Genomic DNA, 26,123 nt, shown 5'->3' on the forward strand with positions numbered 1-26,123 from the left:
TTGAATAAAATTTATTTAATAAAATCAGGATTTAGAATTTCAAAATAAAGATAATATTGACATTAGCATTCATACTGTACCTGCTCATGAACTGTAATCAATGTACAATTGGGTTACATTTTAGTGCTTTTTAGCATACATTTCAAGCATTCTGGCAAACTGTAAGAAAAACAAATAAACAATCTGACAATAAATAAATAAAGGCTAGGTTTTTGCCCAAATTGACTGTGATGCCTTTTCCATTATTCCATGTGAACATTAGTTCTTTGTCTGCTTTGTTACAGACCACTATACAGAATTTGTGCTAACTGTTAAATAGGCAGAATGAACACTTGAAAATCTGTAGAAATTACTATGTCTTACAGTCTCAAATAATTGTAATATAGATAATTATTCTAAACTACCGTTCAGAAATTTGACAGAAAAAAAAGCTGAATTTTCAACAAACATTACTATGGTCTTTAGTCTCACAAGAACCATCAGAAATATTTAAATATGCTTATTTACAGCTGAAAAAACATGTCTTACTATTAATGTTAAAGGGGAATTCTTCTCCTCCACGTCACCCTAGCACCAGACCCTTTTGTGTAGTAAATGCTAGTAAATGCATCTGGGAGCATGTGAAAATACCACATTTAATGTTTGTACTCCAAACTCACTTCATAACGTCAGTCGAGTGTTTGAAATAAATCCTTCTGTAAGGTGATGTGGCTTCTTAAACAGATTAAGGCAGACAATATTCCATTTTATTATAAGCAGTGATAGTGGCTACGTCGATTAGCATTTCATTATAGATATACTTTATTAATTATAATAATAAGAACCCAGATAAACCATATATTGCCATAGTCTTGTGTCTATTAGTCAGGCTGAACCAGTAAAAGCAGTTCAATCTTCTGTTTATTCAGCTGCAGCAATTGGCATTTCCTGGATTTGGATTTTCAGTGCGAGAGCGCCCTCTGACCTTTGGATGGAGATTTACTGCTCATCACAGAACCATGCTTCACTGAAAGATACGCGTGACAATCGGATCTTCTGCCTAATCACAATTTAATTTCAATTAATTGTGCAGTCCTAACCAATAGGGAACTAAGACTCCTAGAGATTTTGAGCTTGTATTGTTACCGAACTTTTTCTCTCACAATGATGGTGAAATAGCAAAGCTGACTTGGATAATTGCTATCCTCCTACCTTTACGTAGACGTGAAGAATCCACTGTACCAATGGTGTTGCTCCTTAGTGCTTTGTTCCCTCCTGTACTAGACGGCACGCAGTAATTCCCATCAGTCTCAGACACTGACCGTGGCACCACATACGTGTCCGTGGGTGACCGCTCAGGTGGGACTGTTCCCGTGGTCAGTAAAGGCTTCGGCGGACGAGGGGGCGGTACCACATCTGTGGCCCCTGAAACAGCCTCCACCCCAGCAGTACGGGGAATCTGGTAGGTGCAGTTACTTCCAGGTGTAGGTGGAATATCATAGCTAACTGACAAGTTCCGCAACTGGGCCTCAAAAGAGGGTTTACGACCAGGCGTGTTAAAGACGTAGAGTTCACCGGGCTCACCGTCAGGACCGAGAGGGGAGGACGCCGACTTCGGCAGTAGCACAGTGTCTTGAGAGTAACTTCGGGGCAGGAGGTAAAGACCCTGCGAGTCGGCCGACAACGACTGCCCGCGCGCAGGAGGAGAATCATAGAGCCCAGGGGCATGCTGGGTAGGAAAGAAACCATTGACCGAGGCGTGCCTGGAGGAGGAGGAGGAGGTGGGTGTGTGGTGGGAAGGGAGGTTGTCATTACAGTCGGGTTCAGAGGAGGTAGACTTGGAGCATTCGCCACGGGCCCTGTAAAGAAACCCATGCATCAGACACAGGCTACGAGCTAATTAACTCCAACAAATGCCAGCTAAATATATTAAAACACACTCTCCTCATCAATACAAAGACACCCTTTCAAAAACACACCATGCTACTTTAGGTCATTATGAAAATCGCAATATGAAATACTCTTTGTATTTTTAATTAACTGGCAAGTAAGACAAAATGTCAGTCAGTCATTGCTGCATAATAACTGAATCCATAATAACTAAAGTGGTTTATATTGCAATATTTACCAGCCAACTACATTATTTTATCATCACTTATTACACAGCAACTTGGCAATTAAAGATGCATTCAGTAGTTTGGTGCAAGGTTAAAAACCATGACTAGCATCAGAGTAATTTACATAAAACCTTTGCAATACGTGATTGTACGTTAAAGTAAATGAATGACAACTATGCTAACTACTGACTGCACCTTTATAAATGAAAGGACGTAAACTATTGATTTGATAGAATATAGAGACAAAACGCTACTGGTTTAATGAGGGACATGTAACTGTGAGAGTTCGGGCAGATTGTTTGCTAGGGACAATGGTCAAATAGAGTTGAACATCATTACACAATATTTGCCCATAGTAGGAAATGAATAACCAAACATTTAAAGTATTCCAGAAAGCTGTGTAATAAGCTTATCGCTATACAACTAGAACTGGCAAGGTTAGTGCCAAACACAACCATGCATGTCATATTTCACACAAGTCCTGTTTCAAACTATGCATACCAACTCTTTTGTTTTTGTTTTTAAGCAACGAAGGCAAGAAAACATACCAACCCATTTTAGACAAACCCCAGAACAATATATATATTTTAGTAAGTTGTTATATTAAGTGTGCAGATTTTCAGGTAAAAATAACAGGCCATATATGTGTGCGTGTTGTTTAGTATTGTATTCTTCACACTGATGCTCTTCACTCACTGACAATCAGGAGGAGCGCTCCTGCTCTCACACTCCTCCAGAAGCAGGTATTCCTGCTCCTCCCCCCCTGGGGCAAGAGGAACCACTGGACTACACCACACACACAAATACATAAAATGAGCCCCATATAGCCAGGTCTGAAATGTCCTGAAGCGTCTTAGCAGGAGTGGGCGGTATTCACATTATATAACGGGTAATTTAAAAACAACAGACTCAAAACAGTAGCAGGCCTACGTTACAAATTATTGGTTGAGCCACACACTAAAATAGCCAGTGTACACATAACCCAAATGTTGTGTCTTACCTGGTAGGCTCAGGTTTCTTGCTCTCACAGTTGAGCAGCCAAAGGTAGTCCTGAGGCTCATCAAGACTGGAGGAGGATCCCAAGGGTCGGATGCTGACAGGCTGGTATGGAGGAGGCAGGTTGGCCAGAGCAGAAGCCCCTAAGGCTCCTCCCGGCCCTCCACTAGGGGCCATATCCACCACCAGACCCCCTGGCACATTTACTTGGTGAGAGTTCTTTGCGGAGTCTGTAGAAAGAAGATGATAGGAGAGAATATCGCTGAGCTTCACACTTTATGAGATCATAAGCTTTAAGATACACTTAAGATCAGATCAAGCTCAGGGCGGCATTGCTTTAATCAAAAGCTTTTACTGAAACCATCCCTGTACAAAACAAATTAGTACTGTGAAAGCCTCTCCGCAGGCTGATATCTGGTAAGCTATGTGAAATGGGTGTAAAAAAAAAAAAAAAAGTGTGAATTGATCAAATGAGAATATATGTGTATGCAAAATAATGTGTGGATGCAAAATATATTGGATCTATCTACTTAAATCATAGCTCTTAGTGCTATGACCTGCTTGATTTAAAGATTGGTTTCACTGTATACATTTTCCAAATTCACCTCTAATGTAAGTGCATTATTATAAACATTTAACCCCTTTTTTTTTTTTTTTTTTTTAAACTAAATGTCAGCGACAGCATGCCACGTAGATCCTGCATGCAGCCAAAAGTGTTCAAAGACCCTGTGAAATTGTTTGGTGAATGCAGTTTTCCTTCCTGTGTTGACGTACTTCCTATTGAAACTTTAATGTTTATGTGTGAAATATTAAAGGGTGCATTCAAATCATTTTTGCAATATTGTAATTATGGCATACATCAATTACATTTACAGTACCTGAATAAAAACAAAGCAAAAACACATTCTTTATTCACAACAGATGACTTGAACACACCTGATGTTGTAACTTTGAATTACTTCCTAAGATGTTTCAACACATCACGTCTTAAAACACACACACATTTGTTTTTGTGAAAAGTGGGTACATCCCATAGGCTTAATGGTTTTTGTATTGTGCTAACCATATTTTCTATAGCCTACACCAAACTTACACCTAACCCTAGCCCTCACAGGAAACTGCACCTTTTTACTTTCTCAAAAAAACTCATTCTGTATGATTTATAAGCCTTTTGAAAAATGGGGACATGGGTTATGTCCTCATAAGTCACCTTCTCCTTTTAATATCTGTGTCATACCCATGTCATTATACAGAGTTGTGTCCTGATAGGTCACAAACACACACACACACACACACACACACACACACACACACACCTTTTAAGCTAAATCACAATTGATTGAGATTTGATGATTTGCTTCTTGTTATTGAGAGAAGAAACAGCTGATTGGACAAAATCACTGAGAGCACAAGATGGCTTGCAAATATTTTTATATTCCAAAAAGAGAGAAACTATCCAAACTATCAAACTACCATGTTACTTTGAGGGAGCGTTAATTATTATTTTTTTGCAAAGCGACTGATCAAGGTTAAGGCCTCCATCCTACACAGTCCGTGTGAAAGTGTAGAACTGTGCAGAGAGGAACCCTGAACACAAGACGCTAATGAAAGTGCCACTAATCCATGACAGAGTCTAGGTTTTTATGTGGCATCTAGGATAGCTTGTAAAGCTTTTTGTCTATGCTCTTTCAAAAGGGTTTTTCTCTTTATCTCTGACTTTATTTTTATTTCCATCTTTCTTTGAACAGCCTACTCTCAAGGTCAGTGGAGTGCGGCTGACGGGGTGGTTGTGCGTGTTTTTGTACAAGTCTCTCTTCAAACTCTGCTTTCAGTTATTCAGTAAAACGTGCACACATCTCTTGTGCGCACACACACTGACACCCACCCACACACACCCACTCACTCACTGGGAGCATCTGACTCTTTCTAAGTGCAGGCAGCTCAAGACTGTCAGGGCCACTTTGTCTCTTTCGGTCTCTTCCCTTTTTTTTCCCTTATTCTTCTCCCCTCCCTGCTCTTGTTTGTCAAGCTTGCTGCTGAATCATCCAAGCCCTGGAAAATCCCCCCTACATATCTGAATTCTCAGTACACCGTTTAGTGCTGGTGGCTAATAGTGGCATGCTTCTGTGTATCAAAATAGACAAAAGTGACAGTTTAAAACCGTTTGGTCCTTTTTTGATATAATGCATAATCAATTCAGCAAAAAAGTGAAAGACAATGTGACGATTCAACATCTGAGGTGTCACTATACCAAATTCAGTAGCAGTACTCGTCAGACGTCATGTATTATTGTCCAATTACTGCAGAGGCATTGATCATGAATATTGATTATTACGTGATGTTCTCCCAGAAGGCTTAACTTTTTAACTAATTAGTTGTCGAGTTGAGAAGTCGCTCATGATTATTCAGTTACTTGTCTGGACGCTCGCTGTAGGTTACCAAACAAAGCATGCATGGCCAAATTAATATTCAAACATTATGCCTAAATTTAAATGTAGTAGCAAAGACAAATTTTATTGACTTGTATATAAAGGAAGTAAAAGCAGGCCAACACAGTCATCTGCACTGTAGAGCCATTAAATAGACTAGATGGATAAAAATAAATAAAACTATTATAACTATTATATATATAATAAACATATTTCCATTTTGCAGAACGGCTTACCCTGACAGTAAGCAAATCTCCTAAATTATGCATCAAAGATATGGAATAAAATAGAATGGAATGGCAATAATTCTGACTAAAATATAAATTTAGCTAATGTATTGCAAAGGTATTGCAAAACACCTCATTTATAACAGCTCACTTCAAACTCATTAAAACAGTGTTTAATTTATTAAAAAAAAAATAAATAAATAAAAAATAAAAAAAATAATAATAATAATAATAATAATAATGATAATAATAATAATAATAATAAAAAGAAGCTAACACTCCTTCTCCTACCTCTCTCTCATACATTTTTTGGGTTTTTTTTTCCCCAACTGTTTCTTTGAAACTGTTTCTCTTAGGGGGACACTTTGGCACTTCGATCTAGTATCTGCATTACATTAAATGACTTATGCCTGAATTCTTATGCAAGAATCCAAACCATAGATGTGTCAATAAAATACTTATTTAAAAAAAATATAAACTATTCAGTTCAGCAAGGATGCATTACATTGATTTTTTTATCTTCTATTGATCAAAGTATCAAAAAAAAGAAGAATTTTCAACATTGACAAATGACAATAACAAGACATGTTTCTTAAGCAGCAAATAAGTATATTATTAGAATGAATTTTGAAGGATCATGGGACACTAAAGACTGGAGTTCTGGCTGCAGATAATTCAGCTTTGTTATCAGAGGAACAAATAAAATGACAATATTCTTATAACATTTCACAATATTTTTCTTCTTTTGTAAAACAACAAGAATGTTTTCTTTCCAACCTCATTTGAATGGCGGTATACACTGGACTAGAATTATTTGATTTCTCTAGGTCTAGGAAACAATTTTTTTTTAATTAAAATAAAATAAACCAAATTATTTGTAGTTGACTTTATCAAATGAGTCTCATTTCTCATGAGATGTCACTGTAGTTACTGACTGGTTGTACATATGACAATGTACTATGCATGTGGATCTCATGATCTCGATGCATAGCCAACGATACGATACGATACGATACATTAAAGATACATATGAAGCAGCTACCGATGCAAAGCCATACGATTCACCCCTATTACGATGCAGTGCGATCTGATTTCCATTCGATTCAATTCCACACAATGCAGTTTAATGCAATATGATGCAATGAAGGAAATATGATCACTTTTAATGCCTCAAGGCCTGTTTTATGAAACAATTCAACCAACTAAGCCAGGCTTATTTCAGTTAGTTTGACTCATTGTCAAATGATTTAGTTCCAAAAAGCAAATTTAACATAGGTCTAGCCTAGATCAAGCTTGGTCACTGTGGCAACTTATGCTGGGAAACTAACCTGGGTTTAAAGCAGGCTAACTGTCAGGCTAAGCTAAGCTCCTCTACTTACCAACAGCAACACAATGATATTAACACTGTCTCACATACTGTTATTAGATTTGTTTGTTTTTTTACAGTTTCTAGCCATACAGCCTTTCATTTTATTACAGCTGTACCTTTTATAGTTTGCAGAACAGATAGCAGAACATTACAATCTAAAATTGCTCTTGAAAGCATTAAAATAACTAACTTAAAAGTTAAAATCACTAAATTAAAAATGAAAATAAAGAAAATGACTACATAAGAAGCTGCTATAAGAAACACACATTAATTAATTTGAGCTTAGTAATTAGTAGCCTACTAGCTTACATTTGATTGACCTATTACTGTTTGTCATGGTGGATAGATTTGATCCATGATTGACATAAAGGTCTGCTTAAGAAGAAGCGTGCACAAATTAGTAAGGTTGTGTGTATTTAATTTGTCGTTAATGGAAACTCTTTAGCCCCGATTTGATTTGTTAGGTTCTTTCAAGTCAGGTTTTGGACTTAATACCCATTTAATTTTCCTCGGGTCTCCGTGGTGTTGTGATGCGTCATATTCACGCAGCAGCAGCGGTGATGAGAGAACGCACTTGAGAAACAATCTACCGTATTTTTCAGACTATAAGTCGCACCTGAGTATAAGTCGCATCAGTCCAAAAATATGTCATGATGAGACATGAAAAAACACACATAAGTCGCACTGGACTATAAGTCGCATTTATTTAAAACCAAGAACCAAGAGAAAACATTACCGTCTACAGCCGCGAGAGGGCGCTCTATGCTGCTTATTGTAGACTACAGGAGAACTGAGCTGCATAGAGCGCCCTCTCATGGCTGTAGACGGTAATGTTTTCTCTTGGTTCATGTCAAATTAATTTTGATAAATAAGTCGCACCCGACTATAAGTCGCAGGACCAGCCAAACTATGAAAAAAAGTGTGACTTATAGTCCGGAAAATACGGTACAAATAAAATATTGGGAAACTTTCTAAATAAAAAAAAGTATAGCTCATCCACTAGTAATTATATATAAATAAATAATTTTTACAGATGCAAATACGTTAGAAATGATGCATCATATAAATGACAACTTGTGGTTGATGCACACTTTTTTAACCGATGCATCGAATCTTTAACGTTTTATGCCGATGCACCGAGCAAATCGGGGAATGTATATATATATATATATATAGTGACCTTTTTTTTTTTTTTTTTGTGATGTGACATTCAGCCAAGTATGGTGATCCATACTCAGAATTTGTGATCAGCATTTAACCCATCCAAAGTGCACACACAACCCTAACCCTAACCTTTCGATTGCCAGTCCGACTCTCTAACCATTAGGCTACGACTTCCCTATATATATATATTATATTAATATATATTATATATATTAATTACATTTAATCTAATCTTGACAAACTATATATCGTTGGAAAGGTCTCAGACTCCCAAATATATATTTTACCAATGTTTTTGTTAAAAATTATGTAGGAAAAGTAATAGATGAATTTATGATAAGAGTGCACCCTAAAGCACCCAAGAGTGCACCCTAAAAAAAAAATCTACATTATAACAGGAGTTCTGACCTTTGTTAAAAAAAAAAAAAAGATATTGTTGCCTTTTTAGGCATCACATTTTAGAAATCATCAGAAATTATTTATCATTATAAAATCAGACATTGCATTACCATGTAAATGGTACATCAATATCATGTTACAAAATGTTTTCATTCATGAATTATAAAAATGTAAGTTTGGAACGTGCACTATAAAGTCTATGTTAAAAAATGTGGGTGACAGTTAAGGGGATTTATATGGCCAGTTAATGGATAGGATTTATGACGGCTCTAAGTGCAGGTGTACATGGTGTGATTTTCACTGCCACATGAGCTCACAAACATAATCCCTTCTTTATCTGTTCTAGATATATGTATTTTCCCATCACTTGGAAATGAAATTGGATTATTGTTCCCATCAAATATTTTCCTCCAAAGTCCTGAAGAATTGTTTAATGAGACTGTCTGAAATCATAATCATTTAATTCCACGGTGTGCATTTGCATGTGACACAATTTACCTTCCGAATCGGTGGGGTTGAAGCCACAGATATCACAGATGCAGCGCACCCACTTGTTCATCTCCTCTTCAGTGTCTGCCACCAGGTAAAAGATCCGGTCGATAGTCTTGATGTCAAAGATGAAGCTGTGCTCCAGGTCCTTCTTGTTGAATGTGAGACCGGCGTCCACCTGCTCACACAGGTTCAGATCGATCACGCGGATGGGCTTCTTGGCATGGTTATTCTTGTAATACTCCAGAATATCTGGGTCTCCTGTCATCCTCCCACTGCGCAGAACAAACCATCGCTTCTTCCATGCCTGAAAGCAGAGAGGAGAACCATATGATTCATACTACAACACTTTTAAAGAATCGCATGACTAAAAAAAAAAAAAAATTATAACTTGAATAATTCTCCTGACCAATTTTGCTAATATGTACCATTGGACAAGTTTCATTGATGGCCATCTTGACAAAGTTTCAGATAAAATTTTCTCTGAAGATGATAATTGTAAATCAAAAAGGTTATATTAACTTCCAAAATGCTTTTCTTTCTTTTTTAATACAAGTGCTCTTCATACTAACTCCGCATGCATCAAACAAATTTACTGTAAAAAAAAAAAAAAAAAATCTAGACTGAACTTACAAATATGTTGACAGCCTACGAAAAGTTCATCAGACTGGCTTCTCTGGAATATTCATGCTGTTATGTAATGTTATTACATGAGAACCGTACCAAATTAACACTGACTAACTGTAGGAAAAGCATTGTGAGATGTGTCAGTCCTACAAAAGTCATTGCAGGGGTTTTTATTACATCTGATCCTATTGATCCAGCCACATGCAGCGGACACTGAGGGCTCAAACAGATACTGGCTAAACCCTTTACAGACTGACTTTAATTTAACCCCATCTCAAAAGCCTGAGAAGCACTCATGCTAAAAGAAGTAACTGACAATTACAGCTCGATTATGCATGCTTTTCTCCCATTTAAAAGAGAGGGAAAATGGAAATGTTGGTTTTGTATAAAAAACAGAGTTCAAAATGTCACGGATTGTGACAAAGTGAAGGGGACAGCAGTTCAACTCTTAGAAAACTAGCCTACCTGAATCTATCAGGTGGGTGGATGTAAAACAGGGTGGGGATCAAATAAAAGAGGGCAATTTGGAAATTAAAAGCATCATACGAATGAAATAATAAATTTATCAGATGGAGGGAAAAAAATATCAATTTACAAAAAGATGGACATAAACTGGATAAATAATGCTGTATGGCATAATGGTCAACCAGAAAGTTATTATTTATATTTATTGTGGTCACACTTTATTTTAAGGACCAATTCCCATTATTAACTAACGATTAACTATGACTTTTGCCTCAAACTCTTAATTTGCTGCTTATTAATAGTTAGTAAAGTAGTGTTAGTAAGGTAGTAGTTCAGTTTGGGTATGGGCTAGGATTAAGGGATCCACAATATGGTCATGCAGAATAAGTTATTAATTTGTGCATTTTAAGCACTAATAAACAGCCAATATGCTAGTTATATGCATGATATTAAGTCATTAGTTTATAGTGAGAACTGGTTTCAGATATTAATAAAATAAGCTATTTTTTTTATCAATTTCAATCAAGTACTTTCAGTCAATTAAACAACTAGTTAAAAATAATGAGTATGACATGCATGTGATATTCATATTTTGTATATTTCACATATTAATTTTCAAAACAAGCTCACATTAAATTAGAACATTCAAAAAAAAAAAAAAATCAAGACTAGACTCTTTTTTTATATGTAGCCTATAATATATTAAAAACATAAAAAATAAAATATTCAAAACAAATGGCATCACATAGTGAGAGTACATTTAATTATTTCCAAAACACTATTCAAAGATTATTTGAAGAGTGTTTTAACTAGTAATTTAAACAATTAGTTGCAGAATGAGTACTTGATTGGTTGGTTACATGTGCACAACACTAGTAGATATTCAAGACCTAAATAGACCAAAATATGTACCTAACACAGTTCCAAACAGGGGAAGAAAACGTTTTTCTTAGATTTGCCCGTATAAGTGTCATGAAACCCTAAAAACACATTTTTTGAGATGTAAACATGTTGCACGTCAGTAAAAACAACTTTAGTACTCATGTCTATTATTAAGGTAAATAATTTTTTTTTTTTTTTCTGAAGCAATTTTATTCTTCTAGTTCAAAAAGCAAAGTTGAGCCTATGTCACGAAAAGTGACATATGTGTGTCAATCTGGAGTGCTGATTGGCTGCCGAGGCTGGAGAGTAGCTTCTGCGTCATCAGTTTTCTGATAATTCAAATCTTATGAAAGAGCATCTGCACTGTCAGTTCATCTCTAAACATGACCGTAACAATATTTAATATGACAACATGTGGAGCATGCAGGTTTCTGCGTGGAATCCCGCAATGAGTTTAATAACACTATATTATAGTAATATCATAGTTCATATCTTGATCGGATCAAGCGTGTTTTGGGTTTATGTGAAAGAACACAGGTCATATTCTCCCTTGCTCCAAACATGAACTAGCACGCACACATATCATGTCTTCTTCACCTCGTCCAATCATGAACACGATGACACAACAGATTGTGATACACAGCAAATGATACAGACCGAAAATTCAAAGAAGAGTAAACAGAAACTAACTGCCTTTATTCTGTCTGCTTTAGATATTTTAATATTCAGTTGTCTGTATAAAGAGTGTGTTATAGGTCTGTGTTCTATTGGCTGTTTTCTCCCCTCTTCCCATTCTACACTCCCACTTTTGAAGTCTTTTTCAGATCCAAGGTGTGAGAGACTCGTGCTCGAACAAGGGGGTTTCGTGACACTTTAAACTTCAACAGACCACTCTGTCTTAAACAAGATTAAGAAAATTAACCCTGAGGAAAAGATCACAGGCTTCTGTAATTAAACCGCCAGACTGCCAGGAATCTCAATCCGTGTTGTTGTTTATTTTTTACCATCAGGTTTGGAGGGGATTAACAATGCCATACTTTACCCCCTCTAACCCCCTCTCAGCTGTTTTTCCATCCACAGGGTTCTCTTTGTTAGACAGCCAAGCTCTGGCCCTCTGGATATCACCCCACCGCATAGCAACACAAGAGGCAACAGCCCCGCCATGCCAAACCAAACACACACACACACACAACATGACGCTCAACAACTGATCAGCATGATAGACCTAATTGTGTGATGCGACCTAAATTTACCAGTGAATACCATCCGAGCATCATTTCACTCGTATGGACGGCTCTACAGTCTCAGGCTGAACATTTCACTCTGCTAACATTCTAATTGCAATATAGACTATAAAATTAAATGATAAGTGGTAAAACACGTCAGTGGGACTGAACAAGTCCTAAAATGAACAGCATTAGCCGTGCTCCTCTACTATGGTTTAACCAACACAGAGGCCTCTTAGATTCTAGCCACCACTTCTAAACAAAGCTTTCGAAGCTCATGTTACACAGATAGTGTGTGCATGTGTATGTTTACTGGCAGGAGAGAGCCCCGGCTAACCTGTCACATGGATCAGCTTACGTGGGTACAACGACACAGACAGAACAAAAGATCATCCGGAGAACTGCTTCAGTCAACCGTGAACATTCAGGAGAACTCACGGCAAGCAAGAAGAATGCTGAAGTTTAAATCAATACAATGGGAAGGAAAAATGTAATAAACTAATCATTTACAATTTTTTTTTATCCAAAATCAATTCATTAAAATAATTATACATTAAACCTAAAACATTCAAGTTATAGATAAAATGGCTAAAATACAACTTTCATTGAGAACGTTTTTATGTTTCTGAAGTTAATGTAGTTTAATTTAGATATAAAAAATAATCAATGTGGCATCAAGAACTGTCCTAATATCGTAATAAAGAAAAACTCATTAAAAGGATGACACATTCGTGAGGGAAAGCTTGAGTTGTTTGGCATATTGTTAGTTTCATTGTTATTAAGTATTAAAAAAATGCATTATAAACATTTAAAAAGCCTTTGTCTGCCAAATCAAGCAACATAATGTGACCAGCCAAATCATGTGGTGCAAACGTGACAGCGAAACATGCAGGAAAAAATGGAAAATTAAATCATAGAGGACCCCTGTAGACCCTCAAGACTGAGTTTAAAAGATAAGAAGTCACTTAAAATTATTTGACATCAGAGTTTAGCAAAGTTACTTCAGGTCGTACAATGTCTAAAGTGGTACAATCTCTAAAAATTGAATTACAGTATTACATTAAAAAATGTTTTTTTATAATAAGATGGTGTATAGGAAATCTTTACAGAATTACATCATATGACATTTTTAAAGTCATTCAATAAAATTAATATTGAAACTATAAAATTAATTTACATTACAAAATTCTAAATTAGATTTGAAACCTACATGAATACAAAGATCTATTTATTTATTTTGTATCTGACCTTCAAACAAGTATACTGTACTGCTTCTGATTTTGGCAGCTGCAGTAGAGAAATCTAAAGGGGATCGAAATGTCAAATTTGTTTCATTTAGGAGAAGCAATGTCTTCGTTTTGGAGGAAAGTGGTCAAGTTGAATGAGCCATAAACATCACTCTCTCATTTGTGCACATCTCTCTCTCTCTCTCTCTCTCTCTCTCTCTCTCTCTCTCTTACACACAAGGCTGGTTTCTAACCGACACACTCGCCTTTGTCAATAAAGATGTCCTCATTTCAGACAAAAACACTCTCACATGACACCAATTCAGCCATCCTGGTCTGGTTTTGTTATACATCAATCCTACCTTGAGTCCCAGCTCCTGAATCCAGCTCAGGCACAGATAGTGTGGTGTTTAGCCACCTGTGGTGAGTGCCTGTTCAATATTGTTCAATGCCATTTAGCCTGTAAGAGCACATAAATCCAAAGACTCTCAGATGAAGAATAATCTGAAGAGAAGAGATGCTCTGTTTCACAAACAACACTGCCACAGCTAGTCACCTTTAGATCCTAAAAGCATCCAAATGGACCCTTTTGCAAAAGTCCCTTACACTCCTGCAGTGTTTCAAGATCAAGTCCACATCTCGAAAAGTCCTTCAGCTCCAGAAGTAGTACGTAAAATGAATGTGTTTGTGCATAAGGAGGGAGAGGGAGTGGGGACAGGGTGGGACGAAATTGAAGAGGCCCTTCCAAGTGTGGCAGCAGCTGTCTGTCTCACGCACACACACATACACATAAGTGTGATGCATACAGAGGCATAGGGCACAGTGTCACTGTCTTGACTTAACAGAGATGCCATTGAAGGACAAACTATAGGGGAATGCCATCCGAACTGAATCACTGACTGGTCAGTCTCTCTGCGGATAATTGACGTAATCAGGCGCAGCAATGGAAAAGAGTTAGAAAGAAACGGTTTAAAAAAAATGGAAAGCAATAAGAGACCACAAGCTGTTGCTGTCGTAGAAAAACGGCACGACTCGCATAGACAGCCAATGCATCAGCATTCATTTCTCTCATGCCTGAAATTCCAGGGGCATTACCCTGCACCATATTTTAGATGAGGTGCAATCACACTGGGGCTTTCTAAAACATGTTGACATGTAAATTGTTAATTTCACAACATCATCTTCTACCTTTCCATCATCATTGTTTGAAATTATTACATGTCACTGAGAAATAACATCTGAAAGAGGCACAAAGACTCGGAAGTGAGAGAAGTTCAAATAGAGGAAGACTCTTAAAATAGAGGAAGGATGTTAAACTGCTGATAAATGTGTAGTTCATAAAACAAGTAACTCACAATAAGTAAATAAAGATATAGTACAAACCACATAACAATCCTGTGATTGTACAGTACCTGCTAATTAAAAGGATTTCTTGAAAGTTGTTCTTCTGATAATTAAAAAAAAAAGAATTGTTTTTTTAAGGCACAAACACAGATCAAAAATCAGTGTAGGAATCTCAACAACGGTGACAAACAGCAAATTCAGAAAAGAGAAAACATATCAACTCTAAACATTAGAACACAAACTACTAAAAGTAACATAAAAAAATGCAACAGTAAAAATTAAAATAAATAACTAGGACAGTTCATCTAATAATTCATTAATGCCACAATGCATCATGGGAGCCATGGATTAATTTTGATAGGTGGCACCCAGAATGCACTGCAACATGCTTTTTTGATTGTCACCGTTATTGAGATTCACAGGTTGATTCTTGATGTTTGCATGTCTAAATGAAAGACTCTGAAAGATTTTTGAACAAACAACTTTTAAGAAATTCCTCAGGTTTTACTCCGTTATTCAGGAAAAACAATACTTTTTGCTTGTCTGTCTGTTTTAACTGCCAAGCAAAATCTTACTTTAACATTTTAAGGGTCAGCAAGAGCCCAACTAAAGCAAACACTGACCTCTATAATGATGACATACAAATAGTGATTTTCATCTTTGATTCTGCTTGTTAACATCAGGTCTCTTCAATAATGGTCAATCATTTATATATTGAAATGTTCAGTGAATGGTGCTAAAAGTAGGGGTGCTCCGATCACGATCGGCCGATCGTTAATGCGCATCTCGTCAGTAAAGCCGGTTCTCTAGTCAGCGGTAAATTTCATCAGGTGCGTGATTTCACACAGAGCAGCTGTTACTACACAGAGCCGTTGTTAACTGAGAAGATGCACCAAAAAATGCTGAAAATGAAGTGGATTTGTGCATCTTCTATATTAACAACGGCTCTGTGTAGTAACAGCTGCTCTATGTGAAATCAGGCACCTGATGGAATTAACCGCTGATTAAATAACCGGCTTTACTGACGAGATGCGCATAACGATCGGCCGATCGTGATCGGAGCACCCCTACCTAAAAGAATTCAAACTTTTACCCAATACAGATAAACATTTATCTGCCAATATTTCATTATATGTTGGTTGTTGAATGCATCTCAATAGTTCGGCAATGAAATTTCTAGTGAGTGCCGCTAAAATGTTAATGCTCTGTTGCACTTAAAAAATAACGTATCATCTACACTAAACCCAACTAACATTGTTAACAACAGCAAATGTGAGATTAAAACGCATTTGATGAAGCAATCTTGCCATTATAGGTTGCTTCTACGAGTCTTCAAGTGTTTTTATTGTGACTAGTGTTGTACTGGATGCATTACAGAGTCCTCTGCATTGCAAATGCAATGCTTACTAGGTGAGCTAATAAGCAACTTTACTTTTTCATGCATGGATATGTGATTATGTGACACAAACTTCAAAATGCATTACTTTACAAATTATGCACTGAGGTAAAAGAAGCCTATAAAGTACTACTGTGCAAGAAACCAGAAAGTTATAAATATTTATTAAAAGATAATCTGCCCCCATAATAATACTTTGTTTGAAAATAAATAAAAGTTGTTTTTCTGTTCATTTCAGATGGAAACTGCATTCAATTGTATGTAAAGGTTTTGCGAAAAAAAGAAAAGGAACATATTTTAAATGAGCCTATACGGTTTAATCAGCTTCTCGTGCATTTGACAAATTTGAACTCAATTTGATATTTTTGATATTATTCTTGTTTTAAGCATTGGTAGAAAATTTGTTCAACCATAACCACAAATGACAAACTGCTAAATGTTTTCATATCCCAGGGAACACATGTTAGGACATTTTTTTTAGCCTGAATGCAATGTAAGTAGCTTTGGATAAAAGCGTCTGCTAAATGCATAAATTTAATATCGTTTTATGTGTAATAAATATTAACATGTCCGAAATTTTGAGAAAATACTGTGGTATAATTTTCAGCACATATCACACACCAGTAAGATGAGATGGTTCAGTATTTATGAACACTAGAAAAGAGTAGAAATTAGATCAGTGGTCTCTAAGGAGACCAGAGCTGGAGAGTGTGTGAGAACTGACAGTTGGATCATTTGTAAGTGTGAGATCGTTCCGAGACGGAATAACCATGACATGTTCGCATCTGACTGCCAAAGCCACTCCATCTTGACTGTTCAGTGAATAGCACTGCATACCATACATGTACTAGACCTATAATGTGCATTTTACTGGAGATCTATTTGATGGGCGATGTGAAAGCTACATGCTGAGAAATAAAAATTCTGCAAAAGCATAATTTTTGCCTGCATGCCACCCCATACAAAAAAAAAACTAGAAATTAAAAAAAATTGTGTCACTGTGTGGTAAAATCTGCATAACACCATCCAAATCTTCACGCAAAGAAAGCGTAACTTTTATTATCGCTGTGTGTTTCCAAATATGGTAAGGGGTGTAACATTTCCACTACATGCTTGAGGTATTAGGCCAATCACAACGCACTGGATAGCTGGCCAATCAGATCACACCACACTTTTCAGAATGATGATGAGCTTTGTAAAAATTACTGCGTATCAGAAAAGAAGGACAGAGAGGAGCAACAATATTGTAAGATGTGGAAATTATGGTAAACACATTGCATTACACCAAATACACAAAATAATGTTCTTTTTAGCAACATCACATGACCCCTTAAAAATCGCACATCACAATTCTGATTAATGTGTCATTTTTTTCATTGTTTACTCCTTAATAGGACTGAATCTAACTGGCTTCTTTCTACCACCAAAGGATAGTAACCGACAGGATGGCGGCTAAGTGCATAATAATAGAACTGGCCTGTCCAGACCTGAACACATGAAGACACATATGTGGGCACCTCCCCCTCGCCATCTACTAGCTCTTTGCATGACATCATTCTCTCATGTCTCATGCCCCATCCATCTCGTTACACTACAGCCCTGTCTTTAGGTCATCACATGCACAGTGAACAGGGCTGTCAGTGCTAAATAAGCCACATGCAAAGATGATTAATTTACATGGATTTGGATTGGCAGAATAAAGTTGATTTTGCACTCATTAAACAGACCAATGAGATCTAACAAGATGGCATCACATGAATGGCCTCCAGCAGATACAATGATGTATATTTGCAGTTAATGGTGCAGTCAGTGTGTCGGAGTTTGTCAAACCCAGACAGATGTGCTAGATAAGAGGAAGAGTGGGGTATCAGGTTTGGTCACAGAAATAACAAGCTATGAGAGCATGTGCAAGTATGCATATGTTGCAGCTGAAGTGCTCCAGCGTATAGAGGGGTGTGTCGGGATGCCTTTCTGCCAAGAACACGCTGTCAGCTACATGTCAGGGCAAAGCCCAGGTTGGGTCACACCTGCCACTTGTTTGTTCATCATCCAACTTGTGCACTCTCACTTTATTTATTTCCAGTGACAGCATGAAACGGCAAAGCAGCCTGGACTCCTAGCTCTGGAATGACGCTGTATAATGTCATTCTATATAGTGACGCTTCAGCTGCATCTTAGAAAGGAAACTTCAGTTAGAGTGTTTCCCATTTACATGCAAGTAAAAATAACAGCCTGACAGGGTTCATTGTAAGGTAGTATCCAGCTGACAAAAGGTCTGCAAATTTTTATACACCTTTTTAATACCAATTTTGGTCACACTTTATTTTAAGGTGTCCCTGTTACACAGGTAAAATGTACTTACTATTATAATAACAATATATTATGCATAATTACATGCAAGTAACGCTTATTACCCTAACCATATAGTAAGTACAAAATACAGTTAATATTACAGTAAGTAGCCATTTAATATTAGTCATTACTTAAATGTATAATTAAACTGTAACAAGGACACCTTAAAATAAAGTGTTTTATATATATATATATATATATTTTTTTTTTTTTTTACCCATTCTAACTGATGTTTTAACGGCACATGAACAGCACATGATCAATACATTTACGCCATAGTCACAATGCAGAACTGCATGAAAAGGGAACGTGACAACTTGAGTGCCACAACCTCTCGCACACTTTCTCACTCCTGTATCCTTATTGTTGAGCTCTGCAAACATAATACTTTGTTCTACGTAAACTTTTAGTTTCAACTCTGAGGCGTACATTACCCAGTTGACTTTTAACGTATCATTAGAGGAGTTCACTTCAATAGAAAGTGTCAGATTTGTTTTTATTGCAACGTTTCTACTGCAGTGCTGTGATACAAAACATTTATCTACACTGTCAGAAACTCTTATGAAAAGCCAGAAGCAACATGAGAAAAAATCATTAACACCACAGGCTGGTATTCAAATGGTTTACACAAAAACAATGTCTTTGACATCTAACATTCGCCTTTCAAAACAAGTCATTCTTGCTCTGTGATCTCAGATGCATCATTCTGGAATAAGATCAGTGCAAACAAACTTTGTGCTTGATAGCCCTTTGTTGGCCTCAGCAATAATGGTTTCCCTAATGTCTTTCTAAAACTGACCACATGACTCCCACTTACAAGCACTTAAAAGCATGATACAGTTGAAAAAAAAAAAAATTAAAAGCAAAGTTTGTAAACACAAACTTTCAAATGTTAACTTGACACACTCTGAAGGGATGCATGTCATGTCAGTTTTGGTGCACTGGTTCTGGTTCATTTCTCCTTCAAAAACTAAAAAGACAAGAAAAGAGAACTGAGAGCAGCAGATTTGACTTCTCACTTCTTCCATTTCCCACATACTGTTTCAAATCAGTGTTAAAATGTTTTAGGCCCACAACCAGCCACTTGCAGGAAACCATAAGTTTGATTGTCTAATCCTGTCTTACTTTGCCAGTGTTAGGAACAGAAAGAAAAAATGAATTGTGAAACCCGACAGACTTCTATCCTTCTACTTAATGTGTATTACATCACAACTTTGACACGTCAAATAATAATAAAAATGATAATAATGTAAGAGTTGAAGCAGGTTACTCGCAAATCTGACTTTTTTTTTAGTGAATTAAGTCTTAAATGTCTGTCTGTTCTAGGGTTGTCACTATTAGTTCGAAAATTGATTGCACAATCGATCGGACCAACCAAAAAAAGTTTCGAAAATGAAAATAGGGATTCGATTTTAACAAAAAATATGTACACTATTAATTTTAAAATAATTAAACAATTAAAAAATATACATGTAAAAAAATTCACAAACAAGCAGGAAAAGAAAATAAAGAATTCCGAAAGTGCAGTATGCCTGAGAAAATACCAGCAATTTTATGCACCTATAAGACCCAGTGACGTCGAAAGTGACCTCTTATGCTGCGTTCACACCAAAATGCGAATAGAGCGTCTGGCGCGAATGATTTCAATGTTAATTCAATGTAAAGATGCATTTACGCACATCTGGAGGTCTCGCGGCACGGTAGATGTGAATTCGCTTCACATGTGTCTAGTTAAAGTATATTCTGAGTTATGAAAAGGACCATTGCAAGCTGACAGCGACCGGCTTTTTGAAGTAATACTCCCACCTTGCGCAGTTGTCCCTGAGTGTACCTGGGACATCAGTGCGGTCGGAGAGCATCTTCTCAACAGCTGGACATAGAGTGAATAAAAAACCCTCAGCTCTGGACCCCGAAAATGTTGATCGACTTGTTTTCCTGTCCAATAAATTTGTAATGGCCCTAGCCTTTAATTATGCCTGCCTAGTGCCGCCTAGCTTATGTGTCGGTTACATTAATAAAAAAAAAAAAAAAAAAAAAAAAAAAAAAAAAAAAAACACACATCAAGTCCTTTCTCAAGTCCATTTAAAATTTAACTTTTTTGAACAGATGTTTGAAATGGATTGAATCCTTATTTAAAATAATCTTGGAGATTTTTGAATTGCCCAGGTTGAAGCCTTCAGTGATATTTTTCTTTTGTTATGGCAGCCGTGCCCTCTACATATATATTTTTTCAAGAATGTTGCACTCCTGTTGCTGTTTGTTATTCTGCACAAAACTTCATGCCAATAAATAATAAATATTGCTGACTTGTGCGTTTCCAATGCTCTCTTTAAGTTTGTCCATTATTTGATGCTGAAAAAGGAAACATCTTTTTTTTAGACATGGAAAATCGATTTTACAATCGATTCAATGAACACTTATGTCTTAAAAATCGAAAATTACTTTTTCACCAAAGTGACAGCCCTAGTCTGTTCATTACACTTTCTGGACTTCAAGGAGGAAAGTCATAGATTTTTGTAAAATCCTGAGTATACAGTAAGGTTATAATCGCTAACGAAAAAAAAATAAAAAAAATAAAAAAAAATAAAATAGAAAACTAGGTGGGGAAAAAAAACATTGTGTTCAACTTCGACGTTGAAAACACATTCGTGAAAGGTTGGTATCTTGTGAACACCTTTACACAATCACATGTTAAAAAGTGGTATAAAAATATTTACATTCTGAATATAATTTTGTCAGTGTGTTAATGTCGACCCGAGAAGCGATTGCTACTTTAGAAAATTAACTAATCGCAAGTTTGAGGTAAAATGCACTTGGGTTGTCAATGTCAAAACAATAGATAAGCTGTGATTCAAATATTAAATGATGTTATATCATTTGTTTAGGGCTGGGTACTGAACTTTGATGCCTTTATGGTATCGAAATGTTTGCTGCTTCAATCCAGATGAGTAGGCTAGGGTAAATTTAGTATAGGGTGCGAAAATTGTACAGCTGTGGTATTTGTATAGGGTGTGAATTCTGTTTAAAAAAATCTATCTCTTTCTCAACCATGCACACTCACTCACACACACCCACGGCACACACACACACAAATTGAAACTGAGCTCCCAGACAATCTGACTTGTCTTGTTGTGGCTCAAAAATGGGTTGAATACATGCGGTTCATGTATGTCTTCTTTACTGTTGGCTTTTTATGTTTTTACTGGCACACGTCACTTACACATTTTGCACTTACTTTGCACTTGCGAAATGTTGAGACTGTTTACATATTTGTGCCCATATGTACATTTTATGTACTGGTTTTATTTTTGAAAGAATATTTTCTAAAATTGTCTGATATTTTTGTTCAGTTATTATTAAATACTTTTTCTGACCTTTTTAATCTTGCCCCTGACAAATAACCAACATTATAAAAAAAGACAAACTAAACTAAAACTAAGTATTTTCTAAAAAATAAACTAGCAAACCCATTTTAAAAACTAATTAAAACTAAACTGAATTCGAAAAGTCAAAAATAAATAAAAATAAAAACTAATGGAAAATGCAAAACTATAATAACCTTGTTATACAGTAGTTGATCGAAGATATATAAAAAAAAAAAACAGAATTACAGCTGAGAAACTGATGAGAAACTGGAATGTGCTGCATAACATTTTTTTTATGAACCATATCAGTCAAGCACTGGATAGTATCAAATGTAAACAGTTGTTCACTACCCTGAAACACAAAATATTCTAAAAAAAACTGCAGTTACTGACCAAAAAGCCAGTGAACTGAACATCATCTTGCTGTTTTGAAATACAGACTTTTAACTGATGTTTAAGGTTGCACAACAGTTCTAGGGTCTCTACAAAGCATTGTAAATATCAGACCAAACCCCATTCCACATCGCAACCATGCATATCACTCTGAAGTCCCCTAGGCTGTAGAAGAACAATGCAGTTCTTGAGGCACTTCACTCTGGAGCATCAAGAGTTTTTGGCCAACCTGGGCTTGCTAACCCGGCGCATGAAGAGAGGAAAACAAGGAGGAGGAGGAGAATATACAAAGGCTTTCTGTGTTGTTCAAATAGCTATTGAAAAATCAACCTCTGTTATCTGTGAAAAAAAAAATCTCTGGGATACAGCTGTAGCTATTATAACATCCACACCTGTGTCACACTAATGCGCTATTAGTGATGGACAGTGATGTTCAAGCGGTGCGTTGCCTGCTACCTCATTACATTTGTACATCGTCATCACCGTCGTCATCTATGGCGTGGAGGAGGAGACCTTTGATTTACTATCCTTATCTTGCACGCTTTATGATGACTTCAAAAGCCAGTGTTCTGAAAGGCACCGCTGGCCTTGCAGAATGAATAGCTGAGCAGACTCTTCTATTAAAGACCTACACAGTATCGATGAAGCAGAGAGAATGGTTCCCAAGGACTCTCTTGCTGCATTCCCACTGATAAAATCTCCTGTTCTATAAAGTTTCATTTTATTCTGCATGTTTTTGGTTTAAGGCATAACAGATAAAATGGTTTAGTCAAAAAATCTACAACCAATAGGAACTCACTCCATTTCTTCTTACCCAGTGATCAAAGAGCAGCCTGATGAGTCTAAACATTTCTTAATTTGTATGCCAAGAGGTGAATCTGGACTCTACACAGGCTCTTAAATCCTGCTGGTCTAGAAGTCAGGGTGCAGAATATTTCATATATTAACTCAATATCTGGAAAACTAGACCGCATAAAACTAATCTGCACCGGAAGCAGATGTGGAGATGCAATGTACATTCAATTGTTGGACATCTCGTTCGGACGCAAGAAACACTACTGTTCAAAAATCTGGCGTCTGTTTTTCAATTGATTTTTTTGAAAGCAGTATCTTAATTAAAGGCTTGTTCACACTAGGACGAATATCGCGAGCATTTATCGCCGACGTTTGATGTTTTGTGACTAAACAAAGGGTGCCACTGTGAGCTTCTGAAGTTACAGTAAAACACGACTTGGTGGCACTCAAGCACAAAACGGTCTTGCTGAGCACACTTGATACCTAACAATGAAGAGGAGGTAAGTACACCAAGAAGATGCATCGAGACAAGATGAATGTAGAGCTGCTGGTCTCATTGGTGTCTGAACACAAAGGGCTTCATGACGAACGCAACAGCCACTACAAAAATCTTGATAAGAGGGAGTTGTTATGGAGAGGAATTGCAGATCAAATAGGATTCGATGTGTACCAGGGTATTTCTGTTTTTCATTAAGCGCCATCTAATGCCAGGGAGTGAATTTGCACGTCCACTCAGCTCTTCGCCAATGAAAATCACTTAAGTATGAACACAACAGACGTGTCAAAAAACATTGGTGATGTGTACACGTGATAATCGGCCCAGTGTGTATGAGGCATAAAGCTGCATTTATTCGATTAAAAAAAAGTAGTAATATAACGTTTTAAAACATATAGCCTATAAATCCATTTCTGATTAAATATATTTTTTCAGTGTAATTTGTTTCTGTGATGATCTGTGAAGCTGCAGTCTTCAGTATCACATGACCTTTCAGAAATCATCCTAAAATGCTGATATCATGTTGAAAATACTAAGCTGATATATCAGTCAATTCTGAATTCTTCTGTTCCAAGTAGTCTGCAACATATTTTGCTCAGTCTAACACCAAGCTTCCAATAACATAGAAATCCTGGTATCACTTTAGTATAGGGACCAATTCCCATTAACTAGATGCATATTAGCATGTGTGAAATTATTCTTTACTACAAAATATTCATAAACCCAATAATCCCGAAACAAGCATTTATGAGTCAAATCAGACCTTAAAGCAATCAACAGTCAGTGAGCTTACCTTTCAAATACAGTTTCCATCAGCAGTCAGGGCAAAGCCGAGAGGGATGTGTCTGTTATGTGTAGGACGAGTGAGTCTTTATCAAGAAAACCAGTCTTTTTACATGGAACTCTGGAGAGACCTCTCCCACCTCTTACTTCCTGTTATATTGGTAATCAGGCCCTCCCAGAATGCCTTAAAAAACATGACCACTAAATCAGAGGGGCTGTGGTTGACTGAAGGCAGGAGCAGTGAAAGGGGTTGTGTGCAAATAAACACAAACACAAACACTCATGCTGACAGAACACTTCAGAAAGAAAAAGAAAGCAAAATATATTTATTTATATATCTATATACCTTTTTGGGAGGGTCCTCAAAACACTTTGAAGTTAACAAAACAAATTCTGACTTAATTTCACTCTTATGCTGATGAATAATAACTTTTCTGTGGAACTTAAAAAATATATATATTTTTTTAAAATAATCTTAGGGTCATTCTTTTTCTTACAATGAAATAAATGGGCACTGGGACTGTCAAGCTCTATTATCATAAAATAATTTTTTGAGAAGCTGTATAATTGCTTTGTGCGACAAGTTCACTGAAAATTACTCCACCACTGTAGTTCCTAAAGCAAACATGCACTATTAGAAATTAGTTGTGGAAGTACAATATACAGTAGGATAAAGACAATGCCAAAACCACAAGTCTGGCAATCAATGCTGTAGAATATCAAGAAGTTAAATTCAACTTGGATTTTTTTGAGAAAAAGGAAAAAAAAATGTTTTGCATATTAAAAAAAAAAGTCTGCGATATTAACATTACTTGTATGAAAAAAACATTACTTTCTTTATATGAAAGTTCCAGAATTTCCTTCAAAAATGTATCTTTTGTGTTTCACGGAAAGGTTATGCAGGTTTGTAATAACATGAACGTGAGTCAGCAATGACAGAATTTCATTTTGGGGTGAAGCAATTCTTAGGTTAAGGTAATCTTCTGTGCAAAAATATTTGGCATGTGTTATCAAGAATTAAATGCCTAGACTTCACAAACCACAAAAATTTTAAATATGTGCATCGACTGAATTTCTGGGGGTGGGGGGGATGCTTTATTCCAGTAATATATTTCAAAGCAAAGATTTTTTGGCAGAGCATTCTGAAGCACTCAAGCTCTGCCCCCTGAGCAGCTCACCAGCCCATTACAATCTAATGCTTTCCAGGCCTGTGTAATCTAATCAAATGCGAGAGTGACCCACCGAATGAAGCTATCACAGAGTGATTCTCTTAGCCGAACATAAAGACAAGACAATTTAAGGGAACAGCTTTTGTCAGATTTATAAAACACCTGCCATATTATGAGGTCACCTGCTACATAGCTTTTCAGTAGGGATGTTCATTCAGTTATTTTTCCTAACCAACAACCGACGCTCGTTAACCGATTATTAACCGTTAACTGACAAGATTATTTTAAATTAGAACTGAATTAAATTAGAAAGGATAAGTGTGTGTGACCCATTAAAAATACTAACATTTGTTTCCCAGGGATTCATTTTACATGCGCAAAAAGCAGCAAACAACAGAACATGAGCATTCACATTAGAGCCCGACCGATATATCG

General features: G+C 36.5%; 1 protein-coding gene across 12 annotated transcripts in view; it reads right to left on the reverse strand.

Moving 5' to 3' along the window:
- Window positions 1-26,123, reverse strand: part of gab1 (GRB2-associated binding protein 1) — a 73,951-nt gene that overhangs the window by 15,806 nt on the left and 32,022 nt on the right. For 7 of the 12 annotated variants that reach the window (XM_026204471.1, XM_026204470.1, XM_026204472.1 and 4 more), the window contains 4 exons: window positions 9,179-9,476; window positions 3,097-3,322; window positions 2,793-2,882; window positions 1,192-1,838 (listed from right to left, as the gene is read on the reverse strand). In XM_026204471.1, the coding sequence (XP_026060256.1) occupies window positions 1,192-1,838; window positions 2,793-2,882; window positions 3,097-3,322; window positions 9,179-9,476 (1,261 nt within the window). Of the gene's footprint in view, window positions 1-1,191; window positions 1,839-2,792; window positions 2,883-3,096; window positions 3,323-9,178; window positions 9,477-13,957; window positions 14,508-24,529; window positions 24,823-26,123 lie in introns of those variants that run through there. The other 5 variants (XM_026204480.1, XM_026204473.1, XM_026204475.1 and 2 more) reach the window with 4 other exon arrangements.

The sequence above is a fragment of the Carassius auratus genome, chromosome 26 (assembly GCF_003368295.1).
Source record: "Carassius auratus strain Wakin chromosome 26, ASM336829v1, whole genome shotgun sequence".
NCBI classification, from domain to species: Eukaryota; Metazoa; Chordata; class Actinopteri; order Cypriniformes; family Cyprinidae; genus Carassius; species Carassius auratus.